Here is a 25,564-nt window from a genome sequence, read left to right as displayed (position 1 = left end):
TTAAAATACAAGAAATATAGAAAATATAAGCATGTAATATATAAGAGAGAAGCAAAGAGAATTCCACAGGATTACATTTAAAAATAATACTTCATCTAACTTTTCTGCTACTCAGTTTAGTTATTGGCAAAATCCCGTAAAAGTTTAAGGAAGAAAAAAAAGTATTTCTAAAAATAATATATAAAAAAATAAGATTTTCCTTCTCTCTGATTTATCCATTACAGGTAGAAATTTGAAAAAATATTTTAAATTATAACTATTTGTTCGAAATAAATAGTTTTAGCAACATATCCATATGGAAATTAATTTCAGGTGAAATCTGCAAAAGATGTTATTAGCTTTATTTGTTGTATATTATTAACTTTATCTATCACACCCAAGGTAAAATAGTTGATTCCAAACCTTTGCTCTGAATTCTCAAAATTAGCAAATCTTAATATATAACTAACCTGATATACGATAATACTACCACTCACTACTAACGATGGCAATTAAACCGTCTACAGCGAGAGTAACGTCTTCTATAACGCGCTACCGGAGCAGGAACACTTGTTACCTATATGTTTGTTACCATTGCCATTAAATCGAATCAATTGTCCAGCTAGCTGTGTCAGATTAGTCGACCATCACTTTTTATGTAATAAATTTTAATTTTTTTAAAATCTAGACGCTTAAAACAGTATTCCTTGTTCATGTCCGCAGAAAAAAGTCCTATTATCATTATTACTGATAATATGATCTGATGGTCAGTAGCTGCATAAGCATTCGTGTTTACATTTTTAATTTAAGCATTTATTAATTTTAAGTAATATGATCAAGGAATTGTCGCTTAGTTTGACATCTTTCGGTTTACAGTATGCCTGTCTTACTTTGGTCACCTGTCCTAGGGAGGAATTTTGCAATTTAAAAAATAGATAATACAAGTCTTGATGTTTTGTTATTTCGCTGATTCAATTCCAATGTTATTTTTCGAAGAAAAAAAATGAACTAACATCAATTTTACTACCCTTTAAAAATGTGCCTGCAAGATCCATTGCTTTTAATTTGGCAGCTATATCTTTGAATTCTATCCTAGCAGAGTTCATTCTGAAAAAGCAACTAATTATTATGGTCATTCCAACTCAAATTTTGAAAGGACTTCTACATTTTCTGGAATTTAAGAATTTCCAAGCTCTTTTAGACTTTAAGCCCATGTGCTGAGCTGATGAATCATTAAGCAATGGATAGTGATTTGGTAGTAAATATAACAACCAGAAATATAACGAAATCACGAATTATGATAATAATAATGATAGCTCACCCAATACAACGATTAGTAACTGTATCCTTACAAAATTCAATAATTATGATGGTACCACAACTTGCAAAATGATCTTCCAATTCTTTTTTGCTCGTTCTTATGTTAAGCTAAAAATTATGAGTCATTTCAGGATTAAACTCACTTGATAGAATAACAATGATAAAAAAAACTTCTAATGGTAGCCAAATTACTCAACTTAAGCTAAATCAATTTTAGTTGTGATTAATAAAATTGTCTACATAAAAGCTTCATTTGTTGTTGCTGGAATGCGAAATGATGCAAGGAACAAATTATTCAAATTATTGTTTTGATTAGATTAATTATAACTGTTTTTTTGCTGATGGAATCCGAATAACTTGAAATACTAGTAGTTGTTTAAAGAATGCCAAAAAATAAAACGTAAATTAAGATGATAGATCAGTCCAAGTTATTTTCTCTACACAGGGAATATTTTTGGTTGATGGAAAAGCTTAAGGCTAAAGAAAAACGCTGAATACCAAAAATTCAAACAATTCAATCATAAATTTCAGTCATACATTATTAACATAAACGCTATGCTTGCAAGTTTTAATCACTCCGAACCACTGATCTTGTGCAGCCTTACAAATAACTGTCATTTCCTGTTCAGAATTAATGATAGTCTCACGTAAACGTTCCATTTCACGCTCATCCTCCAATTCTATTTCCAGTCTTCTGCTCGTATCTTCCATATATAATTTGGACTGTTTCTTTAGTTTATCTAAATGACAAAATCACTTTTTCCACCTCTAAATTCATCTATCTTTTCTTTCAGAAACTTTCTACTTTCCACTGATTCTTTCAGCTCTCTATAGTTCCTTGCCGTTTAGTTTCTCTTTATTGTTATCCGAATCTACTTCATCACCTTAACCATTGTCAAAATAGCTTGTAATTGTAATAAATAACTCTATCTTCTCGAACCTCGAAATAAGTAATAGCCCCATATGAAGCAATAAAAACGAGATTAATAAATAAATGAATAGAACGATTCGATGACTAGTATTATGCACCGTTCTAGGTTACTCACAACTTTTTACTCACTGCAACATATATTCTTTTCTTTATTGAACATTAGTCAGCAAATATATTTTAAAAACCAATCAAAACTTACGTCTTTCTTATTTCATAATTAAAGCAAAAAAAAGTTCGAAGGCTAAATTCCCTATGACTTTGCTTAGGGAATTAAAGCTAAAAACTGCACCTCCATGCTTCACAAGTTAGATTTGACAGCATTCTTAGGTAGAATATTGGCGCTAATGTTTAAGCGGATAAGGTTTGGTAGATATGAGATCAGGACATTCGCATGCTTGTTATTTATATCAACGATTTTCTGATTCAAATACATCTTTCTTTAATCTCATATAATTTCATGAAATATTGATGTTTTTCTGACTCCCAGTTTTTTGTTTTAATAAATGCTATTATGCATTGTAATAAGAAAAAAAATGCTAAAGATGGTTAGCATAGCAGCACAAGTAAAGAGGATGATTTGCATAATATTTCAAATTTTGAACAATTAATTTCTGGAAATTTCTAGGATGATCACTTGGAAACAATTTTAAATAACTGTTGGGTTTCCTTCGAATTTAAGAATCTTAAATAACAGTTGGGTTCCTTCAATTTAAGAATGCACTTATCAAATGAAATCTATTTATGGGGACCATTTCCGCACATCATCATTAGAAGAATATACAATTTTAGTTCATCCTGTCACTTCACTGAACGAATTTTAAACAAAACAATACTTATAGATCTTCAGAAAAGTGCAAAGAGTAAAGTGAAGTTTCACGTAAGACAGAAGTTTATCGATTGATACTCCTGACTGAATAACACAACACTAATTTGATAATCGAAACTAGTTTCGTTTGAAGATTTTGAGAGTCAATTATTCATAATACTCCAACAGTAATCTGTCATAGGCTGGTCATTTTATCGGATCCGATAGCCATTTATTGATAGAAGATTTCGACGCCTAGACATAGAAGATTTCGACAAACTCAATGGAAACAACCTAGTCATCTGTGAATATTAAATGATTAAATTTTAATTAGATAAACAAATAAGTCATTGTAGATTGAATTATTTATTACTAAATTATACAAATCTAATGATAATCTAACTATTTCTCGAAGTACTCAAAATGTACTCGCATTATGTAATCTTATGCTTTAGGTGATAAATATGAAAATATATAATTCAGGTCAAGAGATCAAAATCTAATTATGACGTCCTGCCGAATAGAACGTGAACTATAACATAAGATCATAATAAAGGTCCTGAACTTGGCTTTTGTATTCTTTCCGCTGTTTAGAATCGGAAGATTCTTTAACGATAATGTACATCTGCATGTATTTTGTTCTCATTTTCGTGCCGATGTATAAAATTTTTAATTGAACAAATTGCCAGAAAAAGATTGTCATGACTCATTGAGGATAATCAGATCAGGAAACTGTTGCATAATGGATGTCGCACTCGACTGGATTCATTCCTTTTCAAATAAATGACTATACGATCGACGTCTCTGCTACGTATTCATCTTTTCTAATCACAGTGCATATAATTTGTATTCCTGTAGGAAGTTTAATACACGTCATATTGGGTTCAGAGTTAAGCTGCAGTAGTATACGTGATCCGTACACGTAATCATCCGTCCCAATAGTTCATAGACTCAATCTGACTGATACCACGGAAAATATACAAGACGTGAGAGGAAATACGAAAAGATAATGAGGATGAAAAAAAACGATATTGGAATCAAGAAAGGCAGACTGATAAAGTTGGTAAGAACTATCCAAATGCACTTGGCGAGAGAAAATAGCGAGAAAAAGAAAATAGCGAGACAACGAGGCAATAGTGCAAAAGATTGTCAAAAATTGTATTTGCACGATGTAAGATACATGTAGTCTCGTTCCGGTGGCAAATGTCAGCTAAGTCTTCCGGTATTCCGCTTTTGCATACGTTTAATAGGTTTTTTAGTATAAGTAGACAAGTTTTGCTATTAACATTACTGTTGTTCTTAATAACTAATATGAAGTTCATACTTGAAATTGATGTATAATATCTGTGTAAACTACTCTGCAGTGAACAATATTATTTACATTTTCAAGAAAAATTTCTGTCTGTATGGACTAAAGAATTCATTCGCTTTTTGATATTCGAATTCGGAGCATTCGTGAGTGAGTATTATTGTTTCATCTTAGGTCAAAATAGAGAATTTCAAATATATGATTCGAAAGTATACCAAAATTTATGTTGCTTTATGCGAACTGTTCGAATTGTAATGATAAATGATGGTGAATTATTTGAGATCATAGACGGGGTCGCAGTGTTGTTCCATTATATTTATTATTTAATATAGGAGATTGCGAAAAAAATGCTACGAGTAAGTTTTCTAATTTTACTTCAAAATTTCGCTATATGGATTCCAGAAGTTTCGAATAAAACGCTAACTAATATTTCTACTTTCTATTCCAAGACATATCTTCCAAAAGTAATAATGGACAGATGCATAACACAGTAAATCATGAATACGAAGAATTTAATATTTGGATTGAAGAACCAATTTAATATTTGGTTGAAGATCTGCTCATTACAATAAAATGGTCATCCTTCAAGATAAGCAGTAGTTAAATACTTGTTGAGTCACTTGTACGACGAAACTGTAGTTAATTTATGCTGCTAACACCTTTTTATGAAAAAAAGGTTTGTTTTGTGTCTTTCAGTAAAAATTTAATGCAACTATTTTCTTAGGGTCCGGCTAATCCAGTTGATTTTGATAAAGAATGGACAGAAGCAAAGAGTACTGTGATATCATTGCTGAATCAAAGGGTATGATTTCCCAAATGTAACTGATAGAGAATTAGTTTCATTCTGTCATACCTTTTTTTATATCATTGGAGAAGCAAAAACTTCAAATCAGTAAAGTTCTGTTTATAGATACAGCAGCTAGTTTATAGATGCAGTAAAGTTTATAGATACATCAGCTTTAATTTTTGTCAGGTTTTTGTCATGTGTATTCGTGATTATGCAACTAGACAGAATGTTCATTTCAAAATATTAATATCTGAGCTACCAGTTAGCTTCAACTTAACGACTTATTGAATGAAAGTGCCGATTTCGAAGGCAAAAAATGAAAAAATTTACTATTGTTTACCAGTTTCCTCAGATTTTCGGTTATTGATGGCATTTAGCTGCATCTAGCTGCTAATTCCAAGCACTGTGCTATGAAAAAGTCCTGTAGAACAGTTTCATGAAAATCCATGATAAAAATCAAGCCGAAATAGCCGAATGGTTATTATGGTTATATTAGTCTTTTATATATTATTTGCCTCTATAATATATAAACTATGTGCTCTCAGCAGATCACTTTCTCACTCTTCAGTCAATCAACACTGTGTCATTTTAATGCAATTAGTGTCTACATATTCAGGGTGTAAGTAAAGTACAGTGGCAGGAATTATTCGCCATCGTTTATCGTATATGTACATGGATTGAAGACGGCGGTGATATGGTTCGCAGAGAATTAGAAGCAGAAGTACATCGTTATATCGTCGCCGCTGAAAGAGTGATCTATTCACATATTATAAAAATTGGGAAGAAAACTACTCGAAATTTTAATTTACATAATATCTATTAATTAAATAACTTCTTTATAATATAAACAGTAAATGAGCGAAACAGTGAATATTTTTCTTGCAGCGTATAATGCAACACGAAGAAGAAAATGCAATTTTAAGGATCTATATCTCAGAGTGGGCAAAATTCTACACACAAACTAAGTATCTTCCAAAGCCTTTTTCCTATATTTCCGAACAAAAAAATTTGATATTGAAACCAGAAAATTCTATGAGAGAAGCCAACTTTGTGGTTTCATCGGTATGTCAGTTTCTTGTGTAGAAGTTAGGTCTCTTACTGTGATCTAAACTAAATTTGACATTAACTTTAGTTGCTTATTCATCTTTGATGGATTTTAATTAACTCGAGAAATCTTGCGAGGAGTTAGTATTTTTCTTTTTGCGGTTTTTTCAAAATCTCCTGTATAGAACAAAAAGGAGTATTAATTTTATTTTTAAATGACAGTACTTTAATAAGGGATGACTGGATTGCTGACTTGTTGGGATTAGTTAGTGACAAAAATAAAAAGTTAAAATTCTGGCCACTAACTGTTCAACATTTTAGCTCAACAATCATTTTCATTATTTTCAATTCATAATCTTCTATGTAAGTAGATGACACTTTTTTTGTTAGATGGTTATAATTTGAAAATGCCATACATGCATGAAAGTTGAATTCAAAAAGCTCCAACTTGCTAAAATAAAACATACGTTAGCTTTAACTTCCCTGTTGTATCTGTTCCATTTAGTTATATATCGCGGTAACAAAGCAAATCTTGTGATACTTGAATATCATTAATTTTTTTATTTCATATTATGCTGAATGATTGGGGTAAAACGATTTTCGCGACTATAAAGCATAAGCTGCAAAGTGCGGCAATGCGTCTAGTGGAATTGGAACGAAATGGTGAAGCTTTCGATCCTCAACTCGTTATTGGTGTTCGACAATCATACGGTGATCATACTATTTTATCTCTTTTTATTTGAAAATAATTTTTCGTAGTCATCTCTTTCAAAGCAATTGTACCTATAAGTTATCGATGATTATTGCATTATGTTATAGGTTGAATACAATTTCAGTATCATTGAACCTTAGTACTGAAGATAGTCTGGCAGTGTACAAGGATAATTTTGAACGAGCTTACGTCGATGATACAGAGAGATTTTATAAGTTTCGTGCTCCTCAGGTATTATCTTTTCATTTTTTAGAATTTCGCTATTTTTAAAGAGTACAAATTAATAAAACTGAAATAAGGAATGACTGGATTGATAACTCTTTTCACCAGTAAAGGTTTTGGCTTCGGAAGGTGTACAAAGTTATATGATGTATGCTGATACAAAACTGGTCGAAGAAGAAGCTCGTGGAAGGCGTTATTTGGAAAACACGGCAGATTCTGTAAAGAAGGTTTGCGATCTGCATGCGGCTATTCATTCTTTTCTTTGTTTGTTTAATTGAATAAATTTTATTTTTGATTTTTTATCAAAAAAATCAAAAATCTTGTCTTTTAAACATTTTCGAATCATGTTGGCTACTTAGTTGGTAGAACGATGCGTTAAAGTGCTTGTTGTTCAATTTCAAGAGCAAATTCTAGCTGAATGTCCGACGCTTATCAGTGAACGACAAATTGAGAGTAAGGTTTACTGTTATATTGAGATATCTAAGGTTATGCTGTAAAGAAGGCTTGCAATCCTCATTCTTTCCTTTGTTAAGTTGAATGAATTTTATTCTTAAGTTTTTATGTCTTTAGTACGAATCGATTCATACAGTGATCTTAATTCGAGTTTGATGGAATATTATAGTTTACAGAATGTAGTTTCATTCATCTTATTTCTTACTAGACATTGGAGAATTTTTTTCTTTTTTTTTGTTCGATATCTCTAAGTTTATCTGCTTGGCTTACTGCTGTCCACCTATCTTTTAATTCACACTTGGACATCCGAACTTGTTTTAAAATGCTTTATTTATTCGATATTGATCCACGGATTTTCTTTCAAGAGTTGAGAATATTGTATCGGTTAATAAATCGAACATCAGATGGTATTGACACTGTCCTGAAGTTTCTGGATATATTTATCAGAACTGAAGCTCTGAACGACATGAGAGCAAATGCAAACACTATAACTACAGTTTGTTTTCTGATAATTCGTTCTTTATGTTATTAAAGTTTTGAGGGATTATAATTTTAAATTATATATTCATGGGAAATTTTGTATTTTCTCAAATTTACAAGAATTTACAACTTTCCTTTATTTCAGGATCCTGAAAAATATGTGGAACAGTTGTTAACGATGTTTTCGAAATTTAGCCTCTTTGTTGCAGACGCATTTTATGGCGATGCACGTTTTTTGACGACACGAGATAAGGCTTTTCAGGATGTTGTGAACGATACTTGCATTTTTAAAATGGAAATTACGAGTTCTAAAGGAAAATGGTCTGTTTTTTCTCCTTTTATGGAAGACTTTTGTTATTTTCGTCTTTGCAGACATGTTAAACAATTTATTCAAGCTTGCAAATCGAAACTATTTCAATATTTCGATTTTTCTACCATACTTGCATCATCTTAGTATTCTCTAATAATTTTGGAAGACCCAATAATTTTATGAATTGTCAACTTGTTCCCTCTCTTTCATGCTTTTTCATTATACAATTCCAGTCTAAGAATTTGAATATTTATTGTTTCATTGCTGTCATTTTTTCTTTTGTTTCAGTTATTATCTGTGAAGTAGTTTTACACTTTTTAATTTTTAAGAATTCTGAAAATTTATTCGTAATTTTTTTTTAGTTCTGATCGGATACAAGCAGAATCGAGATGCCCTGAATTACTTGCGAATTTCACAGATCTCATTTTGAGGAAAACCAGTCTTTCAAAACGTCTGTCTTCTGAAGAAATTGATGCTAAATTAAATGATGTGGTATTATTTCTTTGTTACTTTTTCCCAAGAGGAAAATCTCAAATTATTTTCGTTTGCTGTAAATTGATTAATCCCTTTCCAGCTGTTAATATTGAAATATGTGCAAAATAAGGATGTTTTTATGCGATTTTACAAAACGCATCTTACTCGGCGATTAATACTTGAATTAAGTGCGGATCAGGAAAAAGAGGAACAGATGATTACAAGGTTCTGCTATTTAAATCTCAGTCGCAAATATCTAATTTTTATGTGCACTGTGCATTACTTCTAAAACTTGTCATTTTTTTGATTAGGCATGATCATTAATGTTGTCTAACACATGAAAAAGAAGCAAAATTATTTTCCTGAGCAGTGATTGATAGTGTTAGTTAAATTAATAAATTGATGAATAACATCTAAATGCTTGCTACAGAATGAGAGAAGTTGGAATGCCGGCCGATTTTGTAACAAAATTATTCCGCATGCTACAAGATATTGAAGTGAATAAGGATTTGAATAGCATCTTCAAAAGTTCGATTGCATCAAATAACAATTGCATTGCGGGTATTAATTTTTGATTGTTTTTCACTGTCGATATATTTTACTTGATTTATATAAGATTTAGTTTTTTAATGATAGCTACAACACAATTCGTGCTGTGATAGGCATAAAAAAAATTCTCTCCCTGTTCAGAAATATATAACAGCGTATGTTGAAATGTAGAATGAAGTTTGAAATTTCTGAGAAATCGTTCTTCACCTAGTTGACCGATTAGTCAAGTTTATTGTTCGTTCCAATCAATTCTAATTTTAGAAGCTTTTAAATTTGTAAATGTAGATTCAATCTCAATTAAAATTTTGAATGCTGGCGCGTGGTCACGTGGTGCAGCTGATCGTACGCAAGTTCAGATGCCTCGTGAGTTGGAAGATTTTATTCCTGAAGTGGAGGATTTCTATCGCAAACAACATTCAGGACGGAAATTGCAATGGCATCATCATTGGTCACATGGAACGGTATTTTATTTATTAGTTTCTTGGGTTTTCAAGTATAACTAATGATACATTTTAAAAATACCAACTTCGACTTTTTAAAGGTAATTTTTACGAATAAGATGGGAAAGTTTGATTTGGACGTCACTACTTTGCAACTTTCCGTGCTGTATTGTTGGAATGACCGTCCTCATGAGCAGCTTTCTTTCGAATGTCTGCGCACTGCTACTCAGCTGTCTGCTCCGGAACTTATGAGGACATTATATGTAAGTCTTTCGTGAAAAAAATGTGATTTACGTTTATGCATAATACATATGAAATCTTGTTACTGGAACCAAATGTTATTGATTTATCCTGAATCAATTCACTTGAAAGTACTTTGCAGTCTCTTGTGGCTTTCCCGAAAATGCGACATCAAGTGCTTTGTACAAATTGCTCAACTTTGAACTCACGTGATTTTAATGATTCAACATTATTTTGGATTAACCAACAATTTACAGTCATTAAAGTAGGTATCAATTATATATTGGTAGTTAAGTGTTTGAGAAGAAACCTAGAAGCTCATTCTTCTGGGTATGATTGGTGTGAAAATTACTTTGTCTCTTATTGTTGGAACAATAGAGGTTGAATATTCTTTCGCGCTTGATTCGAAATCGAAATGGGTTAGTTTTATATTCATTTCCATTTTTTTATAAATTTATCATCTTCCATCGAAATTATTTGGGACTTCAATGTTATATAGTTTGTTGTATTTCACTACTCAATATTTATAACCAATTCAGACGCTTCTATCTTCCTCTACTTCCTCCACCATTATGATGAGCTATATGCCTAGTTTTTATCATACATTTCTGTTTATATTATAATATTTTATTCCTCATTTTACATAATTTTTGTGAAAAAAAAAGAAGAGATGAAAGAATGTAATTTGCAGAATGGTAGGGAGCAGAACCGTGGTCGAATCAATTTAATTGGTCGTTTGCAATTGTCAATGAAAACAAATGTACAAGAAGAGCATGACGACATCATTGCCTTACGTATTTTACGTGTGCAAGAAGCCATCGTTAAAGTAGGTTTGAAAATGTTTTATAAAATATTATGTTGATGGCTCTTCGTTGTATTTGCGTATATTTTGCTGTACAATTTTTTTAATATGATTTAGTTTTTACGAAGCTCCAATGTGTTTATTTGATTTTATTGTCACGAAAGTTGTCATTGTTGTCATGTTTTCCAATAGGTTATGAAAGTTCGTAAGCGTTGTCAAAGTGCGCAACTACAAACCGAATTGATTCAATTATTGAAGCATATGTTTTTGCCGCCGAAAAAAATGATAAAAGAACAGGTGATTGCTTAGAATTCCCTTATTACAATTCAGTAGCAGCAATCTTCATTTATAAAAAAATTAAAAAGTATGATGATTGCCACGATTCATGTCGATTATAAAAGACATTTTCAGATAGAGTGGTTGATCGAAAATGGCTTCATTGCCCGCGATTCAAATGATTTAAATGTTTTCTTGTATGTAACATGATTGTAACACTGTTTAGTTCATCAGCAGGCTGTGTGTTTTATTTATTGAGAGTTAAAATGTGGTTACTTAATGTAATGTACAGTAGACACTTTTGTTGATGCTGCTGTGGAAATATTATTGCCTTGTTTATAGATTAGGGATGTTTATAATTTCTACAGTCTTATACAGTCATAAAATTTTTGTCAGAATCGAAGTCTTTTCCATTTGCTTCTTCCGTCTTATAATTTACTATGTTGCCTTCAATAGAATAAAACTTATTTGAAGTGTAATTTGTGCTCAATACTGGTTGTAACGGGTAGATTTGTTAGTTTCTTTTTTCTTTATTGTCTTTTTTTACACGAGAATAGAAGCTGTTTTGGATTATGAATTTCTTCGACTGGTGTACAGACTGTGAAGCCGCGGAGATTTGTATTGATCTTTGCATTCCTCTTGCTATAGTTCTCCCCTTTACCAGTTTCTTTGACTTCCGAAGTCATGATTTGCTCGATATTTTAGTAATGTGAGAAAGTTGGATATTAATGTATTTTTTTACAAAGCAAACTGCCCAACAATTAAGTGGCCGAGATTGTGTATTCAAAATTTACTTGTTTTTTGGAATAAATATACATATATGTTTCACAATGAACATATTTGAAGAATAGTTAAGGGATGGTTTCTCAAGGAAGGAATATATAATAAATAGTAGATTAAACTACTGTAATATTTTCTCTTGAAATACTGCATTGGATAATCTGGACAGATTGGAATATAATCATTTGGTGAGTGCGAACGCTGTAATCATTTGAATCACTTGCTTTTACTTGTGGTTTTCTGTTAAATGAGCCATTAGTTGCATCATTCTCTTAGTTAAATCTGCAAATCACGGCTTTTTAATTGCATTTGAGTCTTATATATTCCGTTATCCTTCAGTTGCTTCCTTTATTATCTTTAATTTTATCTGAAAGTTATATCTAGTACTGATCCTTTTTGCATTTATTAAAGCTGTTAGTTTGTTTTTTTCTTCTCGTATCGATGAAAAATATGCATCAAGCTTTTTGTGAATAAAAGATTGATGAAAATGTCTTGTATGGCACAAAAAGGAGAAAAAATTTTGATTTTATTTCAATAAAATTATTGAGGAATTTATTAATTATATTGAGGAACTTATTTTCTCCTTTATTTATTTACTCTTTTTTTGTGTTTTTAAATTTAGCAGAAAATCCAGTTTGAGAAGAATTTTTTTTTTAATATTATATAATGTAGTGTGTCCTATTGACTCATACGGAACAAAAATGAATTAAAATAGATGAAAGAAGTGATGGTAGCATAGCAGCACAACTGGTATCATTACAGTTTATCTGTGCTCAATTGTAATTGTCATTGCTATTGCTATAGGTGCCATTGTTAATGCTTCTAATGTGATGAGTGCCGTCGATCATTAGAATGCTTCAGCGATTGAGGAAGGGAAACCCGAGGATTTGGGTAAATTATCTGCATCGTGCGCAGATAATTTACTGCATCATTCTTTCATCTGCCCTCTCCTCCACTTAGTTTTCGCTGAAAAGTTTTCTAAGTAAGTTTTTAAAGTTAAGGTCAATATTTTAGCAGTTTTATTTGAAAAGAATTTGTAAATTAAACTTCTTGCCCCATCACTTATCACCATTAAAGTGTTTATATATTTTATTTCTTAGATCTGTAATTTTTTGACGTTCTAGAGGATTGATTACTCAATACACTTTGATACTTTGCAGTCGATAAACAGTTCCATTTGGATTATCTATTTTTTTAAATTATGGATGTTTTTCTTCTAAAATTTTTATACCATAGTTATAATTTATTTTTGTTTTGTGGTAACAAAAAAAGCTTCAGTTTTTCCTATTTATTATTTACTTGCCGTATTTGGTACCATTTAAAATCATTTGAAATTTATCATGATTTTCACTTTCTTTTCATTATCAGTTAATAGGGAAATATCGGACAAAAGAGTTATGAAATTGTAATTCTAAATGGAGGGCAAAATCCGTAAAAATGCATGTTGACGACATAAAAGAATTGAGAAAGGGATGAAGGAGAGCAACTCAGTTTTATTCTCTGACGATTTCTGATTTCAGAGATCTTGATTTTGGATTTAACAGTTCAGTTGTAAACAGATTGTTCAAACATTTGGCTGGTTACTAGCTTGGATAGTTTCTTACAAATTAGCTAATGGTTTGTTTGCAGCTGTTTCAAACGCTATATAATTTTATGTACTTCCATGTGAGGATTCCTACAAGATTTTGTGAAGCAGTCTGATTCATTTGATTTGATAATTCGCTAATTATTGCAGATAAAGAGGAGCAAAAAGGAACTATTTGACTTAAATAAAGTTATTCAACAAAAACCTTAAAAAAATTCAACGTAATATTTCCACGAAGGTAAGAAATCTAAGTAGATAATAAATGAATGAAGTTCCACATTAACAAGTAAAACTGAATCATTGTTAATATCGATCATAGGTTGTTGTAGTTTTACTGAATTACAAAACATTTTACTTTAATGAATATCTGCTTATACCATTAAATATTTTATCTTCCTTTATGCATATCTTATCTACCTTACTTTTTGGACACAACTTTTGAGTCCGCATGTTAATTGTAATCTTGTTAATTTCTTAACTTTACAAAGATATATCATCTTTAACAGTTTACATAAATTCGCTAATTCTTTACGCAAATTGTTTGATCACTCCGGTAATAATTTTCATTTCATCCTAATTCATTTTCTGAGAGATAAGTAATAGCAAAAAGCTGGTAGAAAGTGAATTAGTATGAAACTAAAAATCATGCAGTACAGGAGCAATGGTCAGCTTAACAATATTTCAAAAAACTTTATAATTTTGTATTTCTCCATTATCATTTTAATTTAATCGAAATTTCTTGAAAAATCCTATCGAATTTCATCTATTCCCTTATATTTAGACTGTATATTAAAACTATGAATCAAACATTAATGAAAGCGACCTTTGAAGTTTAATTAAAAAATTGGCGGTGCTTTCATCTTATAAATTTTAAGACCATAAAAAAAAAAAACAAGATGTGAAGTTTAAATATATTATTTTTATCCATGAATTCACTTTTTCTACATGCAAATTGATCAGGACATCTTTTGCTTCTCTAACAATTCACATTTGATGTTGTTTAGGGATGCTGCGCTTCTGTCTTATTTCTGACTACTTTGCGCTTTCTATTCAAGTTGGTTTCCTTTATATATGATATAATCTTAGAACACAAAATAACTTTCTTTATATTTTGCATTTGAAACCATTTAGACTATTTTAAATTAATTCCTTAATCGTTCTTTTCTCTTTTCTCTGCTCAACTCTTACTCCACTTATTCTTCATAAAATGGCAAGCTTAAGCTTTGGGTTAAAAGAATAATTTGATGCGAAGTGATGATTAGTTGTGAAACGAGAACTTCTAGCTTCTACAAATTTGCAAATTCCGCGAAATATTTCAACATTTCAAGCAACAGTGCTAATGTAGCTTTAATTTGCAAACATATGTTGATATTCGACCGCCTACGTACCAAAATAAACCCACACAGATACCCACAAACACCAATTTGTCTCACACAGCTGTTTCGCCGTCATAAAGGATGCTTCTTTAAAAATTTTTTGGCGAAAGGAAGTTTGCAAACTTTCCATTACTTCAGCTAGATATTTGTGAAAGTTACATCATAAGATGCTACTATAAGTTGAATTTTAAACTGAGATTTCAAAATTTATTTGAATTCACTCATCCTTCTATCCTCTTCTTCTTCTCCAAATCTCACATGTTACGCTTCTTTATTCTTCTCAATTTCATGGATTGTTTTTGATTTGTTTTATTTCATTTGTTATATTTACACTTATTCCTCTAACGCACTTCTATTTATTTCAAAATGTGCCTAGAGAAACTACACATTCATATGTAAAAGAAAGGTAAATTAGGACATCTCTAGCTATCCATTTTATCATTTTCATCCAAACAAAATTTAGAAGGACTTTTTAAATTTAAAATTTCTAGATTTTAAAGGTCTAATACACAAAAAGATACATTGTTGCTTGCACTGATTATCGATTAGTTCCTTGGCTCTCAAACGCTTCGAGATTAGATGAATCATTTCCCTGATAATATGATAAAGTTTAGCTATTTAAATGTCTGCTTATAATAGCACACTTTTATTAAACATTTCTCTTAAAATTGTATTTGATTTTTTAATTACTAACTGTATTTTATGCACTTATTCTACGCTTATGTATGGTCCCTTTCAATTTTCTCTCAAATATACTAATTTTGACTCTGTCATATGTTCGAAAAAAGGTCATATCGATACCAATTTCGTCATACAATTTAGAATCAATTGCTATTACTAATGACACTCACTGCCAATTCCAAGATATTCGCTAGTTTTTGCAACATTTTTCTTCAGTAATTTTAGCGTCCCTTACAAAATCTTCCAGGTTGCTGATTTCGTTTCATAGAAAAGATTATTTTTTTTTTTTTTTTTCATATATATAGAAATAGCTGTGACAAACCATTATGCGACATCTGACCGACCAATGGCACAAGTGGATTTGACTTCAAGTACTTCAAAGTACATATTTTCTCTCATATGATCCAAACAGTGGTATCTCTGCATCAACTTAAGCAGTTACTTATATCACATCCAAGCGTATCATATATTGTGTCTTAAAATGACATCTTGTAAATTCAAAGGGTACATAAACATCAAACTGGAAAATCCAAAAAGCATAACAAATCATCAGTAGATTTACCACCATCCTTTAAACTGGTCATTTTGACGGCTTATCACTTCCAAAAAAAATGGTTTTTTGTGATTTTTTTGAAAACGGAGCTGCTGCACATATAAATTTTAGAGTAATAGGCAATCTGTACTTTTCATCCCCATATCATCACGAAATTATACCACAGCCTTTGGAAACAACCGAAAAGTTCATTCAGTGTTTATGTTTATGGATAATTTACATATTTGATTCAGTCCTATTCAGACAGCACTGCACAGATAGTCCCAACATGTATTCCTAAAGTCTATGCGAGTCAGACGTTAGGGACAGCAACGAATTCTAATAAAGTTTTTGTATTCTACCGTTTATGATAAAATAAATTGCTTAATTAATTGCTATCTGAAGTTATATTTCGGTATACAATTTCAATACAAAACATTTATGGTGGTATGTTTTGTGCGTGAAATATTTTTTTTAGGGTGAAACATATTATTGGATCAAATATTTATTAAATAAAATGGAACGAGTGTAAACCACTTTGAAATAAAATTTAATGTCTCAAAAAGGTTGTAAATCAAAACAATCGTTAAGTTTCAGAAAAAGTTTAAGCCTCTTTTTTCAGCCAAAGTGATCATTTCTTTAGAAGCATTGTCACGTTTAGCCATTTAATAATTAATTATAAGTCATACCTTATCGCTATCAATTCTATCTCATTGTTGCTATATTTTTGTTGATGTTTTTTCAACAAAATTTCATATTGCAAACCACATGAAACTATTGATTGTAAATAAAAATTCCTGTAATCTTGAAAATTTGAACATAGAAACAGTATTTAGAACATAGAAATACATATAATTAAAGACATTTTAAAATGAGCGTCTGTTGATTTTTTAAATCAAATTTCGAATGAAACGTTATTGTGTATCAATATCTGGACTTAAATTTCAACATTCATTTTGTTATTATTGATAAATTTCAACTATTGCAGGAAATGTGAGAATTATGAGAACATATATTGTACTCATTTTCATTGTTGAGAGAATTTTTTGCAATAACACCAGACAGAGACTTATTACGTTGTTGAGAACTGATCAAAAATTTCATGATCAATGGGTACATCTAATCGAATTACAAGTATGAATTAATTAATTTTGGATTAGAAGAATGATATTTCAGTTATAATTAGTTATCATGTTGACAGAGATGACGATTACGGCGACAATGATATTAATGTAACGGTAGTAATAGTCATGATAATAAAAAAGATCACCACAATAAAAATTCCAATAAAGCACCACAATTACCATAAGTAAATGACAGTATCATGGAACTGATTAAAGGTAATTTTTAATTGTTGAGATCAATCATTCTCATATCAAAAGGATTTAATTTAGCATCGACAAGTACATGGACAAAATATGGGTAGTGCACTGGAAGAAATAACAGATTTGATGTTGAACTGTATGCCTAAATTAGATCCTAAATTGGATCACATAGATTATGTGTGTCCGACTGATATACAATTGTACGCCGAATTGGGTCAGCTAACACGATATTGTAATGACAGTATCATGGAACTGATTAAAGGTAATCTTAATGATGTCTTCATTTAGCTTGAACTTGAGGTGACTAATTAATAATCAATTAATAACTAGTAGTTGGAACAATTTTCATTAAAATTTAAAGTAATCAAGTTGATTGGACAGTCATAAATCATTATTTTTCGTTTAGACTGAGAAGTTGTAAACTTTGTCAGATGGTCCTTTGCAATAAATTTGACCGATTTCAGGTAGAGCGGATTCATGTCAGCATGCCAGTTACACCAGTTCATTTCCATCAATTGTAAAATTTTTGATGAAATTCGTTCGAAATCTAACAGTTATTGAAACATCAAATGCGACGAAGCTTGGAAATCAAACGCAATATTTAGTGGAACAATTCATGGAACACAGAAGTTGGCGAAATAAGTGGAAGTTGATTGTCATAATGCCAAACATGGAGGTTACATTTTTCATATTGGCTTAGAACTCTCTATTTAGACAATTAAATGAAATGCATGCAACCTGCTATTCTCTGTAAAATCATTTCGACTCTCTTTGCAAAGTTAATCACTGCGTTGTTGTACTTCAATAGTTACAACTCACTCGTAAATTTCCCACAATTCTTTATAGGATGGCGAATTGCGGGAGCCTGAGCAATCTGCAGTTGAAGTAATGAAGTCAATTAAACTATTATATGAAGTGATACCACAACGGACGATTTTAATTGTGGTACGAAGTTCCACTCTACAACTATGGCAAGATGCATCTAATGCGCATCGTGCATGTCAAACATTGCTGGAACCGTGGAAGCTTTATAAAAACCTGAATCCGGTTTCCATTTGGGATCAAGTGAGTTGATTAAATTATTTTATAAGTGAGTAATGACAAATATAAGCTGAAAAATAGTTTGGTTTCTTTTGAAATAATAAAAAAAATAACAACAACTGTCTTTTGAAATATTGAATTGTTTTGTTTTTATTTCATTCATGGATAAATTGAAAATCACTGGCCGTTAAATCCTTAACTTTCAATATATTTGTCTGACAAATTTATCGCTTACGACAAAATTTCTACTTGAGGATTGGAATAGTATAAAGAACTTTCATTATATTATGCAAACTTATTTAAGGTAGAAAAAATTTGCGGATTACATTTTCAAAGTTCATTATTTACTGTACAGATTTTACCGCTCTTGAAAGATGCCTCATTACCTTTCTTATCTGGCTCGAGTCAGTAAGTTTCGCTGCATTATTTGCTCAACTAATTAATTGATTGAGCCAGTCACCTTTTTTAACTTCTTACAGAACATCTTTTAATTATCACTGCTTTGTTGTAGCGCTGACCCATAAAGGTGTATGTTTAAATGAAACGAATAACACGAGTCAAATAACATTGATTTTGTGTGATAATTAATCTGATAATAAAACGAATTACTGAAATGCAGGATAGACTTATCCTTGCTTGGCCATGACTGTGTACATTTATCACCACGTGGTTTATCTCTCCTTCACATAGCAGTATGGAATGCGATATTAACGAGACTACCTGATCGATCGCAAACATTCAATTTCTCTCTGGAACGACCCCTTTGCGTTGATCCACAGTGTCCATTCATTCGTACTACTAAAAATAGTGCTTTCTGTATTTGGAATCATCAAAAAGTTAGTACAAAAATTTTTACTACTTTAAATCTTGTGATTATTTTTAAAAAAATTCCGAGTCCTGATAAATAATTTAGTTAACCTTTTAGCTTTTAGAAATGCTTCGCTTTGCTATCTTTAATGGAATTTTCCATCCGAAAAAATCCAAAATTGAATTCCTAATTTGGGTTGGACAAATCAGAAGAATCTATTTTCAGATAAATGAACATGGTCGTCGTTCAGAGCAACTGATTGCGATCAGTATATTAATCATAGCGACAATATTATTTATTATAATTCTTGGTATCATGTGTTGCTTTAGAAGATATGATAATAAAGTTAATGAAGTAGCAGAAAATCTTTCCAAAAAGCCACCGGTAGGAGTTGACTGGACCTCATGGAAATATATAGATGAGGACAGCAGTGTATCTTATAAATCCTAGAACTTACAATGTTGCGTTAAGGAAAGTACTAACTTCCCTAAAATTATGAAGTTTCTGTTTGCCTTACAGAAATAGTTATTCCAGTATTCCTCGGGAATTGTTTCTAAATTACTGTTAGCTTCATTTGCTTTTTTTTAAGGAGTCTCAAATAGTGTTTAGTTATGCGATGTCGTTTATTTATTCAATTTTTATGAATCCCCTGAAAATTGCTCAATTTAACTGTATGATTATTTCCGACTAATTCTCGTCATTCCGTTAAAATTAGGTTTTTTGTTCATATTATTCTTTTCAAGTAATTATGCAGTAAAAATAAAATCCCTTGAATGTTTTTTTAGCTTTTTCCCGGAATTAAATCCGGGAAATCTACCATCTTTCTTTCTTGTGCGTCATTGTATTGTGATTTGTTTCTAGGAAATTTTAAAGTACTGCCTTATTATTATTGTCTTGTACAATTTTGGGAAATTCCTGAATAAATTTGGAATGCCTTATGTCCGCTATAACATCATTTTGAACATCGTCGATCATTATCAAAATCGTCAAGCTTCTCTGTAATCAATTGGATTGTACTAAAATTCATTTGAAACATAAACTTCTGAGGATTATCGTTGTCCAACTAGACCAAAAATGTAGTATTGTACCACGTTACCTATGTTTCTGATATTTTTGTGCCACATAATTTAAGGTCAAGTGAACAAGCATTAATTTAAAGAGCATTTATCTTATCATTCCATAACAGAGCTGCAATCAAATTTCACTTGTCAATTTATGATGCTTGGCAAGGGGGTATAGCTCAGTGGCAGAGCATTCGACTGCAGATCGAGAGGTCCCCGGTTCAAATCCGGGTGCCCCCTTTTTCTATCACAGTATCACTGCACTATCTGTAAGAATCCGAGGCCGTTTTGAGGTGGAAATAAATAACAACCAGTATGAATAATCAACTTTCAGGATATTTGTAGCAATCAAAATATATGAAGCGGAATGAAAAATAAATACGGTGAAGCTGCACTGGAGTAAATCCCTCTTCTCGGACATAGCAGGATTCGGGGAATTCGCTACCCTACTTTTCTTGCCTTATATTCCATGAGATCATTGAGAAATGAACAAACGACAACAGACATCAAAGATCGAAAGAATAAAGAAACGACTGAAATGATAACCTACTACAACAGTTATGAGTCACTAAATCCATTTTTATCCATAATGCGATGAAAAACGCTGACTACCATTCAGATTCAAAATCATAGCACTAGTTTTGGAACTTAAGCCCAAGCACAAATGCAGTTGTTTAGCAACTATTATTATACACTTTTATAATAAATACTGAGTTTTAACCTCAAACAATTCTGGTCCATCACATATTCTTAACAGTAATCTAGAACTTAGCCTTAATATCAAATGACTAATTCATTACTGTCCCTAACATTCTATTATCAATATTATAGTGATTTCGCAACACTGTTCTTTGGAAGGTTTGAGAATTTTGGATTGGTAAACCATATTTTAGTAAGAAAATTCGAACTGCTACTTAAACGAGACTTGCTGTGCTTCACTTATGTTGCGAGTTCCATGTGAAAAAGAAAATCCAAACGGGTATATCTTTGCCAGTTTTTAGTAGGGATATTTTGCAAGCGATAAATGCATGCAATATCATTACATTGCACATTAATTTACTCAATGTATCAAATACAAACAATCGAGTAATAAATGTCTTTGTTCTTGGAGCAGAACTTTTCATGATATTTCGTCCAGCGTGTGCTGATACTTTATTCTGCCCTTTTGTATATACGTTTTGCAACCACACCTTCGGAGTCACAAACCTAAAGAAATCTTCTATTACAATAATCATTTATTTTCATAAATATGCTCTAGTTTTCATAACTATTATTTTTTTTCATCGTTAGCTCATTCTCGCTCTTTTAAAAAAGTGTTGAATTATGTATTTCATTAATTTGCTCATTAATTACTACTTGTTTAAGTTCAGATTTTTACTGGTGGAAACCAATAAATATAATAAAAATAACATGATAGCAACAACTATAAACCACAACACTATGTGAAAGCGATTCGAATTTTCGATTATTTTTTTGAAATCCCAAAAAAAAAAAAGTATCTTTTTTATTCTCATAAAATGACGTCTGAAACGATAAGCTTCCATATTAAAATCGGTTAGCTAATTACAAAAAATGATTACCACAGTTAGACTTACAATAACTAATTGACCTTGCTCGTCGATGTAACGTTCAAACCTAGTACTCTTATCGCTTGCCTTTATGGCATTTTCGAGTTGAACTAATACGTCTCCTTCCAGAAAGAATTTACTCTGAAACGTTACTGTAGTAAGAAATCAATACAAAAAAAAAAAAGGAAGAAAAAATACTAATTTGTATAAGACTGGATGAAAACACTCTGGTCCTTTTTTAATCTGATAATTTGTAATAAATTCACTTGTTAATTTCTGTATCCTTTAATTTTACCCAACCTATTTTAGGGGTTTATTTTGAAATTTTACGGTCATATAATCGTAATTAATTATTCCAACTCCCAATCACTGTTTAAAAAAATATATTCATAACTATTTCTAGTTCTGAAATTTACAGAATCTACCGCCGGAATATTCTTAATTAATTCCTCCAACTTTCAATCATTGTTTAAAAATAAAATCTATAACAGGCTCTATTTCATGTTTTTATTAGCCAGCGTAAGCTTTAAAAGACTTTTTTTGAGCGATAATTATGTTTGACTACATCATGACAATGGACAGTTAGAGCAGTCACATAGGAAAGGAATCCTATAGAAAAAGAATCCTATACGTTAAGTCAAATAAGTTGAATCTTCCATATTTGAAATTCTAATATCATTTTTAAGAGATCCCTTAATTTTTCGTGGGCAACCAGAATACAATAACACGAAGAAAATTCATTTTCTTTTAAAGGTTTTTTTTTAAAAATCAAACAAACATTTATTAAATCGGAATATCGAAATAATAAATAAACGAAGACCAGGTAAGCAACTACCTTTACTTGTCGTCCATCGGGTGTTGTTTCATCAAATTCTTCATCCAGTTCAAATTCCCAAACATGTTTTTTGAAACGTGATTCGCTAACAATCTTCCATTTATTACCATTCATGGAAAAAGTCAGTGTCGGTTTCAGATTTTTTGCTATACCTCGCATTATTAAACCAACACCTACAAAAAAAAGGGAGCTGATCATTGCTAGTGTGAAAAAACAGTATAGACCGGGCAAATATCTGGGAAATACTTGGAATATTCTTTATGTGAATTTAAAATTATTTTAATGATTCAGAGATATTCAACAATAAATAGAAGAAAATTTCAGATATTTCGATTTTATCTGGTAAACAGTTTATTGTTTTGAGAACTTCCATACCTTCATTTGAAAAAGTAATTATAATGTGCAATAGGGTGAAAGTTTTCATTTTATGAAAGAAAAGTAAGAAACTTTAAAGTCTAAACAAGATAAAGCAAATAAAGTGAATGCTAAATTGAAGCGCATAAACTGTTTTTGACTTCACCAAACAATTATAACATGCTCAATTTCCATCAACAAATATACCAATTTGTTTCAGGTAAGCATCGAAATTTTCCGAGTCAGCAAACGTCCAAGTACCAGCAAATTTCTCAGCAACGGTCATTTGTAGCAAAGCGAATCAGCACTTTCGTTAGTAATCAAAATCTGTAAATCTGTAATACTAACTGACATGCAAAAAACAACCAACACACAGCCGAAAAAATGTTCGCTGAAAGATTCCAAATTTGATTATTTACAACAGATAAAGAATACTTGTAGAAACAGATCTGCCTTTACTTACTAAATTGTTATCTGTCACAAATAATCAGTTATAGATTTTGAGGGCAGGTTTGTCTCTTTAAAAACGGAACTTGATGAGAATCGATAAACAAAATCTAGTAACTGAGCAGTGATCATTGTCAAAGTAGTAAACGAGTACAATACTTACAGATGATATTATCGATTCGTTTTCAAATTACTGATTATTATTGCTGGTCAGTTGCTTACATAGCTCGGTGATATCTTATGTAGCAAACATCTAACAATATCTAAATGTATGAAAATTAAAGAGTGGGTAACACTGGCCATTCAATCAAGTATTTATGAATTCAATTAATGTTAACATTTCATGACAAATACTGGTGACATAGTATTATTATACACAGCATGAAAAGAATGAGGCGATTGTTATCAGTAAAAGAAGGTAGAACAATATATCAAAGTAAAATTTTATTTGACAGGATGGAGACAACGCTTGCTGAATTTGCGGAAGGTTCTTTGCTAGACAAACCTCAGATAGGACTGTCAACCAAATGGTAGCTGAAAATAACATAACTGGAACTCAATTATCGAAGCTAAAAAATGACGTAATAGAAATGAAGACAGGATAAAATCGGAAGAGGATGTGTGCGTAATTTGGACACATGATGATATTTGAAAATCAATAGAGCAGAAAGTAGCAGGACGAATCATGACCGAATCAACAATCAATGCGGAAAGAACAGAGTGTCGTCTGCTCATAGTTTTGCTAATTGGAGAGGTTAAGGGTGAGAAATTGTTAATGAGCGGTACTGGGCTGACTTGATGACAATCATTTCTTAGTCGAATCTTGTAGATTTAAGAAAATTAGATGATAGGTCAAACAGACAACAAATATGCCGAGATATAGGTGATAAACATGAATGACAAGTAAATGAGCAAACATAACAGAAAGTTCTCATGCCTTTTATAAATCGAAGGCAGGGAATTATTGAACGATCTCCATTGGCCTTTGATTTTTCTAGTCAGTCAATACTTCCGATTACAGGAAAGCTTGTTGAACATTGAAGTTACAATATCTGAATTCCACCATTTTTACCTTCAGTTTAATTATCTAATTGTTTTTTACTTCATTGTTCCAGTGACTTGACTTTTCCTCTAATCAAATCCCCTTCTAAAATATTAAACTGCGGCTAAAAGGCCATAATGAGAATACTTGTTTCTTTTTATTTTACTTTTTTTTCCTTTTTCCTAACAAGTATATCCAAATGAAGACATAATGTTTAGGTTAACATAAAGCTAGAAATCTGTCATCAGACTCATCTAGTAGTCGAAATAACTCGCCGAAACTCTTAGACTATTCGGAACAGTAATGGAACCTTTGAATCACACTAGTGTCCCAAATAGCTTGCGAATGAGAATATTACATTACTAATGCGCTACGCTACTGGTACATCATTCTCATTATTAGACATTTATATTAATTACCATCCAATCAAGCACTCCTAGTAATTATTAAACACAAGGGGTTTAAAACGCACTACAAAATTATGGCTTTTGAGAGTGAAGACGACGGTGCAACGAAAATAACAACCGACCCTTAATAAGGAACTGATAGCAGTCATCCGTTAATCACTGAATCATGCAAACATTACAATTTACTGTCTCTTCTTAAATCCATTCTTTCTAGCACAATAGCAAATTTATTCCATATATTAAATGCGATATATTAACACGGCGAAAACATCTTATAAATGTACCCCATCCTCATTTTTTTTTTCAGATCTTTTTAAACATCCTACATAAAATTTTCAATATTTCTACAAAGAAATGGTCACAATTTAACTCAGTTTACGTACATTTCTATTTAAAATAAAAGCTTCTCTTCCCAAGAAAAAAACCCCAAAATCTAAAGCAAACATCGCTTCATAATAATTCCTAACTGTCCATTCCCCAAATACTCTTCTTGCTTATCGGACAACAGCTGGAACAAATTTCTCGACTCTTTAAGATCAAATGAAGCGCCTTATCAATCCCGATAATGAAACACATGCTGACTTAAAAT

General features: G+C 31.2%; 4 protein-coding genes and 1 non-coding gene across 7 annotated transcripts; 3 read left to right on the top strand and 2 right to left on the bottom strand.

The window, feature by feature from the left end:
• Positions 1–478: 478 nt before the first annotated feature.
• Positions 479–2,010, bottom strand: Bm9980 (Uncharacterized protein; the record flags this gene model as incomplete). The annotated part of the gene is made up of 4 exons (XM_001901873.1): positions 479–556; positions 993–1,086; positions 1,301–1,407; positions 1,837–2,010. 4 exons carry the CDS (start codon positions 2,008–2,010, stop codon positions 479–481), a joined length of 453 nt encoding a protein of 150 aa, XP_001901908.1.
• Positions 2,011–4,691: 2,681 nt separating this feature from the next.
• On the top strand, positions 4,692–11,343 carry Bma-cul-5 (Uncharacterized protein; the record flags this gene model as incomplete). Its single annotated transcript, XM_043081800.1, has 19 exons — positions 4,692–4,700; positions 5,069–5,146; positions 5,748–5,882; positions 6,017–6,193; positions 6,790–6,886; positions 7,012–7,118; positions 7,223–7,336; positions 7,469–7,562; positions 7,928–8,058; positions 8,188–8,363; positions 8,715–8,844; positions 8,927–9,051; positions 9,257–9,387; positions 9,661–9,836; positions 9,917–10,078; positions 10,198–10,320; positions 10,747–10,881; positions 11,050–11,154; positions 11,269–11,343. 19 exons carry the CDS (start codon positions 4,692–4,694, stop codon positions 11,341–11,343), a joined length of 2,280 nt encoding a protein of 759 aa, XP_042937734.1.
• A 5,746-nt stretch (positions 11,344–17,089) lies between these two features.
• On the top strand, positions 17,090–19,711 carry Bm6505 (Uncharacterized protein; the record flags this gene model as incomplete). Of its 2 annotated transcripts, none has more annotated exons than XM_043081799.1 (7): positions 17,090–17,221; positions 17,482–17,674; positions 17,877–18,088; positions 18,259–18,477; positions 18,809–18,861; positions 19,073–19,289; positions 19,487–19,711. In XM_043081799.1, 7 exons carry the CDS (start codon positions 17,090–17,092, stop codon positions 19,709–19,711), a joined length of 1,251 nt encoding a protein of 416 aa, XP_042937733.1. The 2 variants fall into 2 exon arrangements, with proteins under 2 accessions (XP_042937733.1, XP_001901910.1); XM_001901875.1 differs by having other exon boundaries at positions 18,758–18,861.
• A 779-nt stretch (positions 19,712–20,490) lies between these two features.
• Positions 20,491–20,562, top strand: Bm14593. The gene has a single exon. It is a non-coding gene; the product is annotated as a tRNA-Cys (tRNA).
• Positions 20,563–21,474: 912 nt separating this feature from the next.
• Positions 21,475–23,365, bottom strand: Bma-lbp-9 (Uncharacterized protein; the record flags this gene model as incomplete). 2 transcript variants are annotated; one of them, XM_001901877.2, is made up of 4 exons in its annotated part: positions 21,475–21,528; positions 21,918–22,031; positions 22,726–22,898; positions 23,287–23,365. In XM_001901877.2, 4 exons carry the CDS (start codon positions 23,363–23,365, stop codon positions 21,475–21,477), a joined length of 420 nt encoding a protein of 139 aa, XP_001901912.2. The 2 variants fall into 2 exon arrangements, with proteins under 2 accessions (XP_001901912.2, XP_042937732.1); XM_043081798.1 differs by having other exon boundaries at positions 21,521–21,528; positions 21,932–22,031.
• Between the last annotated feature and the right edge of the window lie 2,199 nt (positions 23,366–25,564).

Source organism: Brugia malayi, assembly GCF_000002995.4.
Source record: "Brugia malayi strain FR3 genome assembly, contig: Bm_v4_Chr4_scaffold_001, whole genome shotgun sequence".
Classification (NCBI taxonomy): Eukaryota; Metazoa; Nematoda; class Chromadorea; order Rhabditida; family Onchocercidae; genus Brugia; species Brugia malayi.
The sequence above is the reverse complement of the archived record's forward strand: the minus strand, read 5'-3'. Positions and strand labels throughout refer to the sequence as shown.